Source organism: Dipodomys ordii, unplaced genomic scaffold (genome assembly GCF_000151885.1).
Source record: "Dipodomys ordii isolate 6190 unplaced genomic scaffold, Dord_2.0 Scaffold37, whole genome shotgun sequence".
NCBI lineage: Eukaryota > Metazoa > Chordata > Mammalia > Rodentia > Heteromyidae > Dipodomys > Dipodomys ordii.
Window position 1 is genome coordinate 14,255,208 of NW_012267253.1, and position 16,578 is coordinate 14,271,785.

A 16,578-nucleotide genomic window follows, 5' to 3' on the forward strand; every position below is an offset into this window, starting at 1 on the left:
CCATATATAGTGTCAATCTCCTCTTTCACCTGAAAAAATATCTAGTGAAAAGATGATTTTCAGACAATGAAGAGAACTCTCTTCCTTGCCCTGCCATCTACTTCTATTTCCTACAGTATACTGAAAAGTTCTGTATGTGGCCTACATGCTTGGTTGACCAAAAAAGATCTCTATTGGGATAATGAAAAGAATGAAAGAAAAAATAAACCAGAACAAGATTCTACCATTGTATGGAATGGACAAATACCTTGTGTTTCAGTTTATTCACTATAAGAAAAACAAAGTAATTCTAAACACTATATGAAAAACATACCTAATTAGAACAAATACTGTCATTTGAATATAGTAATCTACTTTTAAGCTCATTGTTTGTAACCACTAACTGGAGTTTTTGAATTATCAACGTGTTTAGGTTGAACATACATAGTTTAAGCTTAAATATACAACTATTCCAGCAAGATTTCTGTGAGTTACTTGAAATTCTTCAATGCATCCCTTTCTCTGTAACAGATTGTCATCCTCCTACTGTCCCCACTTATAAAACAAACATTTCAAATATAAAACTTCTATTCAACTAGTAAGAAAATTTTAATACAAACCTTGAGACTTTTTTTGTGAAAATACTGTAAAGAGGAGTTGCAATTACATGGGCAAGATAATGAGTACATTTCTTATCAAGCATTGTAGCCTCCTCCTTTGTTTCCCCTTCCCATCCCCCCCTCTCCCCCACCCCCCGCACGAAAGTTGTAAAGTTCGTTTTCAACATAACGACTTGTACATCTCATTGTTGCAATGGGTCCACCTGTATCCCTATTTAAACGACTTGTTTTTCCCCTTCCCCTCCACAAATTATACCGACATCAAATACAGTGAAAGCAGGGGTTATACTGTGGGGGAGGGACATACAAAACAACAAAGAAATAATCTTATAAATGTGTTAGAAACAATCGCATGAAAGAAAAAAAAACATTTGAATACATATCTTAGGGTTAATTTCCCTAACATCACCTTATCTGACCTTTTCTGCTTGACTCAGACATATACTAGATATTGCAAATAAGGGAAACCATGGGACCTGTTTCTTTGGGCCTGGCTTACTTCACTTAATATAATTTTTTCCAAGCCTTTCCATTTCCTAACAAATGGGGCAATGTCATTCTTTCTGATGGAGGCATAGAATTCCATTGTGTATATATACCACATTTTCTTGATCCATTCATCTACTGAGGGGCATCTGGGACTTTTAAAGCAAAAAAACAATGTATTTTTGAGATTTCAACAATCAGAAAAAGATTCAAAAATTCTAGAAAAGGCCATTTCTTACTAGTTAAATACACAATTTTCATCCCAAACTGGTTTTTAAATAGCATAAAAAAGAAGATGACAACTGCTCCCCAAAAGAAAAAAAAAGACAAGAAAACTGATCTAGAAATAAAATAATTGCTTCTGTAACCACACTTCCCTTTTTGTGGTATACTCATTAGGCCTATGTTTGCTTACCAAAATTTCACCTCAATTTTTTTGTTTTTTTTTGTTGGTTGTGGGGCTTGAACTCTGGGTCTGGGCGCTGTCCCTATGTGCTCTACCGCTTGAGCCACAGTGCCACTTCTGATTTTCTAGTGGTTTATCAGAGATAAGAATCTCATGGACTTTCTTGCTCGGGCTGGCTTTGAACTGTGATCCTCAGATCTCAGCCTCCTAAGTAGCTAGGATTACAGGTGTGAGCTACCGGCGCCCGGCTTTACCTCAGTTTTCAATAGAAAATAATGCCAGAGTAAGCTGTCAGTATCACAGTAAGTTTTCCTAATGAAAAAATGTAAAAGGGACCTTTATCCCTTATCAAATACTGAATACATTATAGCATATAGATGTCATATCCATATTGTAAAGATTTGTTTAATAATATGCTCAAGTTTCTGAAAAGGACTGACTAAATCTGAGTAAAATGTTTAAACTTTTATATTCCATTTTATACTTTTCTGTCCAAATAGTTTTAAGATAAATTATAGTTAAAATTATTTTGAAAAAAGTCACTTACTGTTTTAAGTTCTTGTCGCAATTGCTGGTTATAATTTGTGGATTCTTCTAATCGAGCTTCTAATGCAGCAATTTTTTCTTCTTTTATTTCAAGAGATTTCTTAAGAGTAGATTCTAACTTTGATTCCAAAAGTTTGTACCTACTGTCCAAGTAAAGAAGTAATATAGTTCATCAACAGAAGTCAGAGAATTGTTTTCAAAGACAATTTATGACAACAAATACTGATAAATGAGTCATATAGAAGCCCTTTTAAGAGGCAAATTAGCTTCCTTTTTTTTTTTTTTTTGTCCATCATGGGGCTTGAACTCTGGGCCATGGCCTTCCTTGAGCTCTTCATCTCAAGACTAGTGTTCTACCACTTTGAAGCCACAAACAATACTACTTCCCTTCCGGTTTTCTGGTGGTTAACTGGAAAAAAGTCTTTCCTGGTTGGGCTGGCTTTAAATTGCGATCCTCAGATCTCAGCCTCCTGAGTAGCTAGGATGACAGACATGACCCCTGGCACAGCTAAATTAGCTTTCTTGTACTGATCTACTTCTTCTTTAAAACTATTCCTGGTCAGAAAGCAATATAAATCAGTGAGTAAATAGAGCTCCAAATTATAGCCTAGATTGTCAGAAAGTAATTAATAGATAGTGCATGCCTGTAAACCCATCACTTGAGAGGCTGAAGCAGGCTTGTAAGCCAGCCTGAGATATTTAGTGCATTCAAAGGCTAGCCTAGGTACTGGAGCCATAGTTCAAATAGTAGAGAGCCAGCTGTAAGCAAGCTGAGCAAGAGCATAAGACACTGATTGAGTTCAAGCCTTGGTACTGGCACTAAGGCTAACAATTAGTTTTCAAAAATGGGATCTAAGTCCAAAAGTCTAAGGTCTAAGTCCAAAAATATTTATCATAGTTTTACATGACTAAAATCAAGAGAAAGGAAATAGATTCATTCATTTTATCATCAAAAATTTGCCTATGACAATGTATAAACCAACCTAACACTCAGTGAAGATTGTCACTGGGCAATAAAGTGCTTACAGTATGTAAGTATCTATATAATATATAGCATATCTCAATATTTACCAGATTAATACCTGATATTATTACATATATTGAAAGGTAACCAACCAAATTAGCATTTAACTTTCTAGTTAAATGACGTATGACCACATGAAATACCTGTAGTGTTAATAATGGTAGCCTGACTTTAATATCTAAAACTTCTCTTTATTAAGACCTAGCCTTGCTGGGTGCCAGTGGCTCACACTTGTAATCCTAGCTACTCAGGAGGCTAAGATCTGAGGATCATGGTTCAAAGCCAGCCCGGGCAGAAAGTAGGTGAAACTTTAAAAAAAAATGTAAACATACTGTACAGAGGGTACAGTTACATGAGTAAGGTAATGAGTACATTTCTTATCGAGGACTGTTACCTCTTCATTTGTTTTTCTCCTACTATCTTCCTTCCCTCCCCACCTCCCCCAAGTTGTAAAGCTTGTTTTCAACATAGCGTCTTGTACATCTCATTGTTACAATGGGCTTCCTGTATCGTTCTTCCAGCATTTTGTTATTTCCCTTCCACTCTCCAAATTAGAAAAATACAAGATGCAGGGCACCGGAATCAAACACAAGATTTATACAATGGGGAAGAATATACGAAAGAAACAAAATCACATAGTACATTAAAAATAACAGTGACAAAGCAAAAACCTCTTGTGTCCATATCTTGGGGTTCATTTTGCTTTGCATCATCTTATATGGTCATATATACATAGCTTTTAAGCTTTTCTACTTGTCTGGTAAGATTATACTAGACGCATAAAAATAAGGGAAACCATGGGACCTATGTTTCTTTGGGTCTATCTTACTTCACTTATCTCCAGTTATTGTGAGAAAAACAGAAATGGTGCTGTGGCTCAAAAGGTAGAGTGCTCGCCTTGAGCTGAAAAGCTCAGGGACAGCGCCTCTGACTGTTCAAGCCCCATGACTGACAAAAAAATTTTTTTTCAAGGACAGCATCCAGGCCCTGAATTCAAGCCCCAGGATTGGAACAAGAACAAAAAAAGATCTAGTCTTTCTTTTTTTCTTTTTCTCTTTTTTTTTTTTAATGGTTGTGGGACTTGAACTCTGGGTCTGGGCACTGTCCCTGAGCTCTTCAGCTCAAGGTGAGCACTCTACCACTTGAGCCACAGCACCACTTCTGTTTTTCTGGTGGCTACCTGGAGAAAAGACTCTCATGGACCTTTCTGCTGGGGCTGGCTTTGAACCGCAATTCTCACATCTCAGCCCACTGAGTAGATGAGTAGGATTACAGGCGAGCCACCGGCACCTGGCAACCTAGCCTTTCTAAGCATCAATTTATACTATTTTGTCTATCTCAAACTATGTAAGTATCAATTTTCTCTAACTGATATAATGGATAATGGATGATATAACTGATATAATGGATAAATAATAAATTATATCAAAAATTCCAATTAATTAATATCTAGACTATACAATATGATAGTGAAGTTTGAACTGAAGATTTCATGCCTGCAAGGCTGGTACTACTCATCAGTTGAGCAAAACCCTTGTCCCTTTTTTCTGCGTTAATGATTTTTAGGTAGAGTTTCTATTAAGGCCAGCTTCAGCTCACAATCTTACCTGTGGCCTCCTGTGTAGCTAGGATCACAGAATATACCACCACACCTGGCTTACTGATCGAAATAGGGGCTTTTGCTAGCTTGCAATGCGATCCTACTAATTTCTACTTTGTTTGAAATAGGGGCTTTTGCTAGCTTGCAATGCGATCCTACTAATTTCTACTTTGTTTGTTTGTTTGTTTTTTATTTGGTCAGTCATGGGGCTTGAATTCTGGGTCTGAGCACTGTCCTTCAGCTCGTCAGCTCAAGGCTAGTGCTCTACCACTTGAGCCACAGCACCACTTCCGGTTTTGTGGTAATTTATTGGAGACAAGAGTTTCACAGCTTTTCCTGCCCAGGCTGGCTTTGAACCGTGATACTCAGATGTCAGCCTCCTAAGTAGCTAGGATTACAGGCATGAGCCAGGCTCAATTTCTACTTTTTTTTTTTTTTGGGTCCGGTCATGGGGCCTGAACTCTGGGCCTGGGCACTGTCCCTCAGCTCTTCAGCTCAAGGCTAGCGCTCTGCCACTTGAGCCACAGCACCACTTCTGGCTTTATTTTTTTGTATATGTGGTGCTGAGGAATCGAACCCAGGGCCTCAGGCATGCAAGGCAAGCACTCTACCACTGTGCCACCTTCCCAGCCCTCAATTTCTACTTTTTGAGTAGCTGGTATTCTAGCCATGAGCCACTAGGCTCAACCAAAACAATACTAACCATATAAAACTTTTATTCTAAATAGAATCTTTTTTTGGGAGGGGGTCCGGTCGTGGGCCTGAACTCTACCACTTGAGCCACAGCACCACTTCCGGCTTTTTTCCTGCTTATGTGCTGCTGAGGAATCGAACCCAGGGCCTCATGCATGCCAGGCAAGAGTTCTACCACTGAGCCACCTTCCCAGCCCTCTAAATAGAATCTTGTAGGTCACTAGATGCTAAGTAGTAGCCCACTGGAAAATCAAATTAATCCTAGTTGGTAGACTAGATTTACCATGGCATAACAAATTTTCTTTAAATCTCCATTAATTATTTTTAAATTAAAATATATGTCAGGTCTGGGGATGTGGCTTAGTGGTAGAATGCCTGGTGTGTGTGAAGCCCAGGGTTTAATCCCTCAGTACACATCAACAGAAAAAGCTGGAAGTGGCATTGTGGCTCAAGTGCAAGCCTTGAGCAAAAGTTGCTCCGTTCCTAGGCCCTGAGTTAAAAGTCCCAGGACTGGCTAAATAAATATAAATAAATGTATGTTAAAGCCAGGGACTAATGGCTCATGCTTGTAATGTTAGTAACTCAAAGAGGCTGAGATCTGAGGATCCCAGTTTGAAACCAACCCAGGAAGAAAAGGCTGTGAGGCTTTTCTGTAGTTAGACATCAAGATGCTAGAAGTGGAACTGTGGCTAAATTGGTAGAGTGCTAGCCTTGATGAAAGTGTATCAGCTATTTTTTATCCTGTTGTTCAATCCCTCATTTTTCTCATACTTTAATTATATCAATATATTTTATTTCATATTTTCCCTCCTTTTTTTTTCTTTTTAGGTCTGAGCCTGAACTCAAACTCTATACCTGACACTTTTGCTCACTGGCTGGCACTCTACCAACTGAGCCATGCTTCCAACTTCTCCCTACATTTCTTTTTTTTTGGGGGGGGGTCCGGTCATGGGGTCTGAACTCTGGGCCTGGGCGCTGTCCCTCAACTCTTCAGCTCAAGGCTAGCGCTCTACCACTTCAGCCACAGCGCCACTTCCGGCTTTTTTTCTTTTTGCTTATGTGGTGCTGAGGAATCGAACCCAAGGCCTCAGGCATGCAAGGCAAGTGCTCTACCACTGAGTCACCTTCCCAGCCCCAAAAGTCTATTTTTATTTTTTGTCAGTACTGGAGTTTGAAATCAGGGCCTTGGACCTTCTTTTTTTTGGGGGGGGGTATCTGGTCGTGGGGTGTGAACTCTGAGCCTGGGTGCTGTCCCTCAGTTCTTCAGCTCAAGGCTAGCACTCTATCACTTGAGCCACAGCGCCACTTCCGGCTTTTTTTTTTCTACTTATGTGGTGCAAAGGAATGGAACCCAGGGCCTCATGCATGCAAGGCAAACGCTCTACCACTGAACCACCTTCCCAGTCCCTCTCCCTACATTTCTTAAGTCCATAAATGAAAAATAAAATGCCTAACTGTATTTCCTGAATGATTGTTCACTGTTGATATTTTATTCACAGGCAATTACAGTCTCAAATCTCTGTTACCTAGGTGGCTCTTGTTTTCTAGTTTGTAATTGTACTTATATAAGATTTTTTTTCTTACATAAGTATTAGTTTCTCTTTTTTTTTTCTTATATATCTTTCTGTAAGGGAAGAAAAGAACTAGCTACAGCTGGGCATTAGTGGCTCATGCCTATAATCCTAGCTACTCGGGAAGCTGATATCTGAGGACTGGGGTTCAACCAGCCTGGACAAGAAAGTCCACGAGATTAACCCCCAGAAAACCAGAAGTGGAACTGTGGCTCTAAGTGGTAGAATGTTAGCCTTGAGCAAAAGAGCTCAGGGACAGTGTTCATGCCCTGAGTTCAAGTACCACAACTGACAAAAACAACAACAATAAAGAGTATGAAGGACATAATGTGCTTTTACAGCTATTAGAGGAAGAAGTTACTGATTAAGTAAAAACAAAAAACCCTCAGTAATAAATAGTTGGAATGATAATTCCAACTGTTTGCCAGTTTGTACTCACCTGTCATCAGTACTTTGTTCATCATGTAAGAGTCGCTCTTTATTTAACCCTATCTTCTCAAGCTCATGAGTTAATTTCTCAAGATCATTGTTCATTTGTTGAGTCTTCAATTTTTCACTCACCAAATCCTTATTTCAAAAGAACACACAACTCAATTATATGTCAAGAATCTGACATCTCAGAAAATAAGTCAAGATTCCCATTACTTTTATCCAGGAAGGCAATTTTGAACCAGGAGAGGTAGAAATGTTATCATTAAACCTTCCTTTTTTCTTTTCTTGGTTTTTTGATTTGTTGAGTTTGGAAAGGGGGATTGAACCAGAGCCTTGGGAATGTAGACAAGTACTATAGGACAGAGCCACATCTACATAAACAACTATTAGACAATAATTAAGTTTCCCATATTATATTCCGGTTGAAATGGACTTTTTCCCTGCTTTTTTTGTGCTACTACTTCTTTTTAATCATAATGTTAAAAACTAATTGAGGGAAACTCCACACTTAGAAAAACACACCTGCCGTTTGAAAAGTATGAAGAAAAAAATAAACCCACTTCTCCATTTAGACTTTAGTACACATTTCTTCCTAAAGATATATGTTGAGGGGCTGGGAAGGTGGCTCAGTGGTAGAGCACTTGCCTTGCATGCATGAGGCCCTGGGTTCAATTCCTTAGCACCACATAAGCAAAAAGAAAAAAGGCCGGAAGTGACGCTGTGGCTGAAGTGGTAGAGCGCTAGCCTTGAGCTGAAGAGCTGAGGGACAGCGCCCAGGCTCAGAGTTCAGGCCCCACGACTGGACCCCCCCCCAAAAAAAAAAAGATATATGTTGAATATAATACTCCTCATTCTACCACAAAGCTCTTTCCTTCTCTTGGGAGAAAGTGGCTTAAGATTGGGCAGTTTTGGAAGTTTGGGCCTAAGAAAACTATTGTTCATGTTTGTAAGACTACAGAACAACAGAAAGAAAAAATGAAAACTCCCTTTTAATACATCTGTAGCAGAAATGTACATTTCTGCTATGTTATAGCAGAAATGTGCCTTTCTGTCAGCAAGCTAAGATTTTAACATTATTTTAATTTTACAAACTGTTGGGAATTAAATCCAGAACTCATGCATGCAAAGCCTGAGTGGGTTACACTTCCTGCCCTGAGATACTTGTGTGTTTGTCCCTGGGCTTGAACTCAGGGCCTGGGTGCTATCCTTGAGCTTTTCTGCTCAAGGCTAGTGCTCTACCACTTGAGCCACAGAGCTCCATTCCAGCTTTTCTGATGCTTAACTGGAGATAAAGTGTCACACAGACTTTCCTGCCTGGGATGGCGTCAAAATGAGATCCTTCAATCTCAGCCTCCTGAGTAGGGTAGCTAAGATTCCAGGCCTGAGCCACCAGGGCCTGCCTCTGAGATACTTTTTAAATAGACTTAAAAGTTTATCACATATTGTATTGCATAAAGATGGTTTAAAAAATCCAAACATATCTTCTTATTTGTATTCAGCATGTTTCACAGGACATATTGCCAATCTAATTTTGTAAAATTTAGGTTCTCAATACATGAATCCAAGAAACTACTATTTTTTCAGTGCTCATTTTTAAGTAGAACCTGGTTTGCAGTCTCTGGCTTTTAAAAACTCAACAAATTTTGGAATGTAGAAGATTTGTGTTTGAATGAAAAAACTGAACTTTGCTATTTATAAACTATATTGAGTAAGTAACTTCATGTTTAGAATCTGCTTACTAATACGAAAAATGGAGATAAAACACTTAAAAAGGATTGGTTGTGAAAATTTTAAGAACACAGATAATTACAACTTATATTTTAAGATTTTTTTTTTGGAGCTTGAACTCAGGGCCCAGGTACACCTAGTCCCTTAGTTTTTTCACTCAAGGCTGTTTGCTCTTATGCCATAGCTTCACTTGGTGGTTAACTGTAGAAAAAAAATCTCATGGACTTTCCTCCTTCAGCTGGGGTTAACAAATCTCAGCCTCCTGAGTAGTTATAATTAGAGGTGTGAGGTACCAGCATCTGGCTTGATCAAATATTTTAATATTATTTTTGAAATCAGAGATTAAAATTAAGGTGTAATAAATCAGATACCCCAAAGACCCTTAATACTACAAATCTTGAGACATTCAATTTAAATTTACTTTTATTTTAACTGAAGTAGAAACCTAGAAAGTAGTTTCCAAGTTCTGCTGAACCATCAAAAGGAATTACTCATGTTTCCAATGAAACTTAAAATATTGGACTAAAAACATAGAAATTATTTTTAAAATTTTGGTAGGTATGCTTACCTCACGTAATGTAACCAAAGTTTTTACATCAATAGTTGCTCTTTTCACAAGCTCTTTATTTTCCTTTTCTAATTCTTTGAGACGAACACAAGATTCTTTATATACACCAATTTCTTTAAAAAGAGTTTTGTTTTCTTTTTCCAAATTTCCAATCTTCACATTATTTTCTTCTAAGGTAATATCTTTTATTTCTGCTTGTTGTCGGAGTCTCTTGTTTTCCTTCTCCAGTTGTTTCTTATCCTTTTCCAGCTGAGATGTTTCCTGCTCTAATGATTTATTTTCTTTTTCAAGCTGTTCTAATCTCTTGCTAGATATTTTCAATTCTTCTAGGTTCTTTTGCAATGTTTGATTTTCCATCTCTAAGTCTTGTAGTTCACTTTCTAATTGTTGGATTTTTTTATTGCTATTTTCCAAAGCTTTCTGTAGCCTTTGGTTTTCTGTATCTAATCCCTGGTAGCTAACTTCCAAACGTTCTGTTTTCTTGAAAGATGCTTTCATGAGCTCTAAACCTTTCTTAAGTTGTTCTTTTTCACTTTCTAGCTCTTTGTTTTCTAGTTGTAGCTGAGCCATTTTCATGCTTGCTCCCTTCAAAGACTCCACATTTCTTCGAAGTTCTAAGTTTTCTTCATCAAGTTGGGAATTTTCTTTTTCTAAGGATTCTAACTGAAAAGTAAGGTTTTTAAAACTATCCAGTGTTTTTTTAAACTTTCTATTTTCTCTTTCTAGCTCTGAATTTTCTTGTTCTAAGGCCTCAATTTTTTCGCAAGTAATTTTTAAATTGGTTATTTTTTTCTGCAACAATTCATTTTCTTTTCCAAGATGATGCAACTCACTTTCAAGTTCTTCTGTTCGTTCTCCTTTTTCTTTATAATGTTCCAATTCTTTTCTAATTTGCCTTTTTTCAAATTCAATCTTGCTTAGCTTGCTACTTGTTTCTTTGATAGATTCGTGGAGAATTTTATTTTCTTTTTCAATGTCTTTTACCCTTGCTTCAGCACTTATCTGAGAACGCTGCCTTAAGGAAGACACTGTTTGATTCAGATGTTCATTTTCCTGTTCCAGTATTTTAATCTAATTCAAAAAACATAAACAAGAAAATTTAAAATTGTAATGAGCAAAATCACTATTGTGAATTATAGTTTTTACCTTCCAGAAACACAAATTCCCTAGTGCTAGAGGATGTAATACTACAATATGCCTTACTTTGAATTCTGACAAATACTTACTGAAAGATCACTTTGCATATGTATTGTCAGGTCATTCTTTTGGGTTTTTTTTTTTTTTTGCCAGTCGTGGGGCTTGAACTCAGGGGCTGTCAGGTCATTCCTTAGAGAGTTCACAGTCTGAATGAATAGCTAACAGACATTCATTTACTATTATTATTATTTTTTTCTGTGCCAGGACTGGAGCTTGAACTCAGGGCCTCTTGCTCTTGGCTCAGTTTTTCTACTCATGGCTGATATTCTACCACTTGAGACATGCCTTCAATTCCTGCTTTTTGAGTGGTTAATTGGAGATGATAATCTTGGGGACTTTTCTTCATGGGCTGACTTCGAATTGCAATCTTCAGATCTCAGCCTCCTCAGTAGCTAGGGTTACAGGCATGAGCCACCAATGCCTGGTTTGCACTTATTATTAAAATGATGTTCAGATTTTTTATAGATGTTTTAAATTCAACTATAAATGTAGAGTGGGAAACATGGACACATCTCTTTGAAGATGTATGTTTTAATTTCCATTAAAAATTTTTTGCAATGCCTGTAATATAAAGGATCCTCACAATGTATACACTGTATATTCATTCTTAAAAAGAACTCTAATTAGTCAACATTTAACAAATAAAATAATCTGATACATCTGATAACAAATTCATCTAATTGATACCAGTATAACGGGTCTCAAAATTTAATATGTTCACTAATCCTAGGAAGTTTATGAAAGATGTATTCTTCAAAATTTTTATTCTATACTCTATAGAGAAAAATGCACCCAATCTACTCAATTTTGTTTCTTCAAAAATAGCAACCAATAAACAGCTGAAAGCAAATTCAATAGCATCCAAGATACAGGCTGCTGCCACACTTCTTCTGCTTTAGTAGTGTCAGTGTACAGCTGCATTTCTTTCTAACTCAACTAAGGGACTTTAGACACTGGAAAGCAGAGGTGCTGACAAATTTTATACTGGATTGTTATTAAGAATGCTGGCAATTTTAAAAAATTCTATGATTTCTCTTAAATGTCCAAAAATCCATGGAGTAGGAAATGAGGTTAAATTATATAATAGTCCCTCCTTATCCATGAGGAGTATGCTCTAAGATCTCTAGTAGATAAATGAAACTGTGACTAGTATGAAAACCTTGTATTTATCATGTTTTCTCTTATATACATTTACCAATGATAACATTTAATGTATAAATTAGGCACAATAAGAGGTTAACAGTAAATGACTGGATATTTTCACAATTTGAACATACTTCTTTTCCTTATCAGATCAAGATCTTTATTTAAAGGAAGTACTTAATGGGTTTCTTAAATATATGTGAATTGCTTATATCACTACTCTTACAATTTTGGGTGACCTGAATATGAACACTGAAATTTTATCATAGATAGACATGTGATAACCATGAAGCTAATTAATGATTATAAGTAGATAGTATATATAGCACAACTATGCTTGGCAAAGGGATGATTCATATTCTAGAAAGGAGTGAGCAGGAAATCTTGAAATTTCAACTACTCAAAATGGTATCCTATTTAAAACTTAACAATTATTAAGTTTTGGAGCTTTCCATTTAAAATTTTTCATCTGTTGTAACTACAAGCAAGGGATTCTTGCTTGAGGGGTGGTGTGGTGGCAGATGACCCGGGATAATAAACCACTTTAAAATTAAAAAAAAAATCCCTTTCATGCTATAGGAATTTTTTGTTTGTGCTTATTTTAAAATAACTTCTGGCAATAATTTTAAAATACATTATTTGAAGTAAAAAAATTAATGAACCTGTCTCTCTGAATTTTCTCTAAGTGTTTCAATTGTTTTTTCGAGCTGAGCTTTTTCCTTCATTAGATCCTTGCTTAAATTTTGACAATTCTGAAGACTTTGCTTTTCTTGAATAATCTCACTTTCAAGAACTTCAACCTAAAGAAAAAGAAAATCACAAAACAATACATTAAATATTTTCCAGGAGGCAAACTGTCAAAACATAAAGCAATTATTAAATTAACAATATTTTTAATTTAAGCATTTTGCCACTGAGGTACACCTCTATCTCTAAATTGGATTGGTATATTTTAAAGATACAATAATAATGGTGATAAGCACAGAATAGCAATTTCAAGCTAAAGGAATGTCAAACTGTAGATAATTTTATTACTATGTAACCTATTTAAACCACATAATTTTAAAAGACCAAAATGTTATAATTTGAACCTTTATTATTCCCCCAAAGTCTCACATGTTAAAGGAAATATTAAAAATCTTGAAAAAATATCCAGGAACCTAAGACAGTGGTTCTTAAAGCATAGTTCCAGGGCAGCAAAAATGACCATTACCTAGCAACTTCTCAGAAACAAAGATCCAAGAATTCATAGTTGGGGCTGGGAATGTGGCTTAGTGTAGAGTGCTTGCGTGAAGCCCTGGGTTTGATTTCTCAGCACCACATACACAGAAAAAGCTGGAAGTAGTGCCTGTGGCTCAAATGGTAGAGTGCTAGCCTTGAACTAAAGAAGCTCAGGGACAGTGTCCAGACCCTGAGTTCAAGCCCCAGGACTGGAAAAAAAGAAAGAGAAAGAGAAAAAACTCATTTCATAGTTGCTGGGTACTGGAAGCTCAGACTTGCAATCCTAGCTACTCAGGAGGCTGAGATCTGAGGATTGCTGTTGAAAGCCAACCCAGGGAGGAAAGTCCATGAGACTCTTATCTCTAATTAACCACAAGAAAACTGGAAGTGGTGCTGTGGCTCCAAGTGGTAGAGTGTTCACCTTGAGCTGAAGAGCTGAGGGACAGTGCCCAGGCCCAGAGTTCAAGTCCCATGATGATGATGATGATGATGATGAAGAAGAAGAAGAAGAAGAATTCATAGTTATATATGTTTCTGAGGTAAGATTATTTTCTTTTTTGTGTGTGTGTCTTTTTTGGGGGGTGGGGTTGAGGAGGAGGTGGCGGGTACTGGAGATTGAACCCAGGATGTTGCACTTGCTAGGCAAGCACTTTGCTACTGAGCTACATCCCAGCCCTCTGAGGTAAGATTCTATTTGTACAAAATTATGTGCATGTGGGCTGGGAAGGTGGCTTAGTGGTAGAGCGCTTGCCTTGCATGCATGGGAGAACCAATTCCTAACATGGAAACTGGAAAATAAGGGAAAAGAAACATTGTTTTTCTTACATAAGCTGTCCCTGTGAGTAATTATTAATACTCTTATTTAAGCCAACAGGTTTTTTTTGTTCTGAAATTTTCTGTTTTGGTTTTTTGATCCTGGTACTGGTGCTTGAACTCAGGGCCTGGATTTTGTCTGTGAATTTTTCTACTCAGGGCTACTGCTCTACCACTTGAGATATGGCAGGCTTTTGGCAGTTAACTGGAGATAAGAGTCTCATGAACTTTCCTGCCCAGGCTGGCTTTAAACCATGATCCTCAGATCTTAGCTTCCTGGAGTAGCTATGATTACAGGTGTGAGCCATGAGCACCTGGCTCTTAGATGTGATGACACTGTCCTTGAAAAACATTCCTTACTTTGTGAATGTGTGTATAGATGTATCAGTTATCTTGATGATGAATAATATGCTGTCTAGGATTTGCTTCAGGATCATTCTGGTATAGACAAGATAGGCAGGAGTACAAATGAGGTAACATTATAAGTTAACAGTTCTAACAATAACTGGTACAGGGTTTCACTACATAAAGTGTAAAAAAATTCTATGGTAAGTTAAAAAATATTAAGGAGGGCTGGGTAGGTGGCTCTGTGGTAGAGCGCTTGCCTTGCATGCATGAGGCCCTGGGTTCGATTCCTCAGCACCACATAAGCAGAAAAAAGCAGAAGTGGCACTGTGGCTCAAGTGGTAGAGCGCTAGCCTTGAGCTGAAGAGCTGAGGGACAGCGCCCAGGCCCACAGTTCAGGCCCCAGGACCGGACCCCCCCCCAAAAAATATTAAGGATATTTTAAAAACAGAAAATAAGTATGCTACTTATTTATATCTGCATATACTTAACATTAAAATAAACATTACATTTTTATTTACCTTTTTATTCAGTCTTTGATTTTCTTTTTCAATTTTCAGTATTTTGGAAGTGGTGTCTTCTACAGAATCCATAGTACTCCGAAGCTCTTCTACAGTTTTTGTCAAACTTTGGTTTTCCATCTCCAACTTTAATAACCTACTTGATGTCAACTCACTCACTTCATGGCTCAAGGATTTCTGTGGTGCTATAATATTGAAATATATGCCATTATATGTTTACTCTTTAATATTGAAAATATTGCTGGATGCCAGTGGCTGCAATCCTAGTGACTCAGAAGGCTGAGATTGGAGGATCATGGTTTGAAGCCAGCAGAGGCAGGAAAGTTTGTGAGACTCTTATCTCCAATTAAGCACCAAAAAAGCTGGAAGTAGAGCTGTGGCTCAAATGGTAGAATATTTAGTCTTGAGCAAAAAAGGTTAGGGACAGCACCCAAGCCCCAATTAGGGACAGCACCCAAGCCCCAAGTTCAAGCCCTAGGACCATACCAAAAACAAAACCAAAAAAAATTAAAATATAGATTAAAAAAAAACACTAGGCAGTGTGCTGGTTAATTGGACATAAGAGTCTCTTGATTTGATTGCCAGGTCTGGCTTCAAACCAGTCTCCTCAGATGTCAGTCTCCTGAGTAGAGAGGATTATAAGGTGTGTGCCATCAGCACTTGGCTGCTGAAACATTTTTTTACTATTCAGTCATTACTATTTATTATTGGGAGGTTCAGATTTTTTTCTTCATAATTCAATGAGATCTATTTTCATTCATGTATTTCAAATAAGATTAGTCTACAACATGGTATGTATTTATATGCCCAATACTATGACTGCTTTAGTGAAACTTCATGTCAGATTATACTAAAAAGTATGCTTACAACACCTTTTTTTTTTTGTCAGTTGTGGGGCTTGAACTTAGGGTCTGGGTGCTGTCGCTGAGCTTCTCTGCACTCAAGACTAGCACTCTACCACTTGAGTCTCAGTGCCACTTTTGGTTTTTGAGTGGTTAATTGGAGATAAAGAGTTTCATGGGGACTTTTCTGCTGGAGCCGGCATGGAATGGTGGCTCAGATCTCAGCCTCCTGAGTAGCTAGGATTACAGGCATGAGCCACTGGCACCTGGCTACAACATATATTTAACAACATATTTTAACAATATGGGAGAGTATGTATATTGTAATCTTAGGTGAAAAAAGGAGCCTGGACTTTGTAAGCACATTGTTGAAATGTTAAATTAGACATCTATACAGAAATGTTCTAATGCAAATTTTATGAAATGTCAGAGTAAAGTAAGTTATGAGTGATTTTTATTTCTTCTTTTATATTTCTTCACATTCTACAAGATTTTTTGAGACTGTGTAATTTAAAACTATATTACATTTTAAAACAAATATTCTGGGGGCAGGGAGGCGGGGTATGGGAAGGGATGGGAAGGGGAAACAAAGGAAGAGGCAACAATGCTTGATAAGAAATGTACTCATTATCTTGCCCATGTAATTGTAACCCCACTGTATGGTATTTTCACAATTAAAAAAATATTCAGATAATGTGATGTTAGGAAAATGAACCCTTAGATAAGTATTTAAATGTTTTTTTCTTTCATGCATTTGTTTCTAACTCATTTATGATTATTTCTTTGTAGCTTTGTATGTCCCTCCCCCACAGTACAACCCCTGCTTTCACTATATTTGATGTC

At 37.2% G+C, this 16,578-nt stretch overlaps 1 protein-coding gene across 1 annotated transcript in view; it reads right to left on the minus strand.

Moving 5' to 3' along the window:
* Window positions 1-16,578, minus strand: part of Ccdc88a (coiled-coil domain containing 88A) — a 130,107-nt gene that overhangs the window by 44,383 nt on the left and 69,146 nt on the right. Inside the window, exons 12-16 of the mRNA XM_013017916.1 lie at window positions 14,894-15,078; window positions 12,656-12,793; window positions 9,654-10,724; window positions 7,365-7,492; window positions 2,039-2,180 (exon numbers count right to left, since the gene is read on the minus strand). Coding sequence (XP_012873370.1) covers window positions 2,039-2,180; window positions 7,365-7,492; window positions 9,654-10,724; window positions 12,656-12,793; window positions 14,894-15,078 — 1,664 coding nt within the window. The remainder of the gene's footprint in view (window positions 1-2,038; window positions 2,181-7,364; window positions 7,493-9,653; window positions 10,725-12,655; window positions 12,794-14,893; window positions 15,079-16,578) is intronic.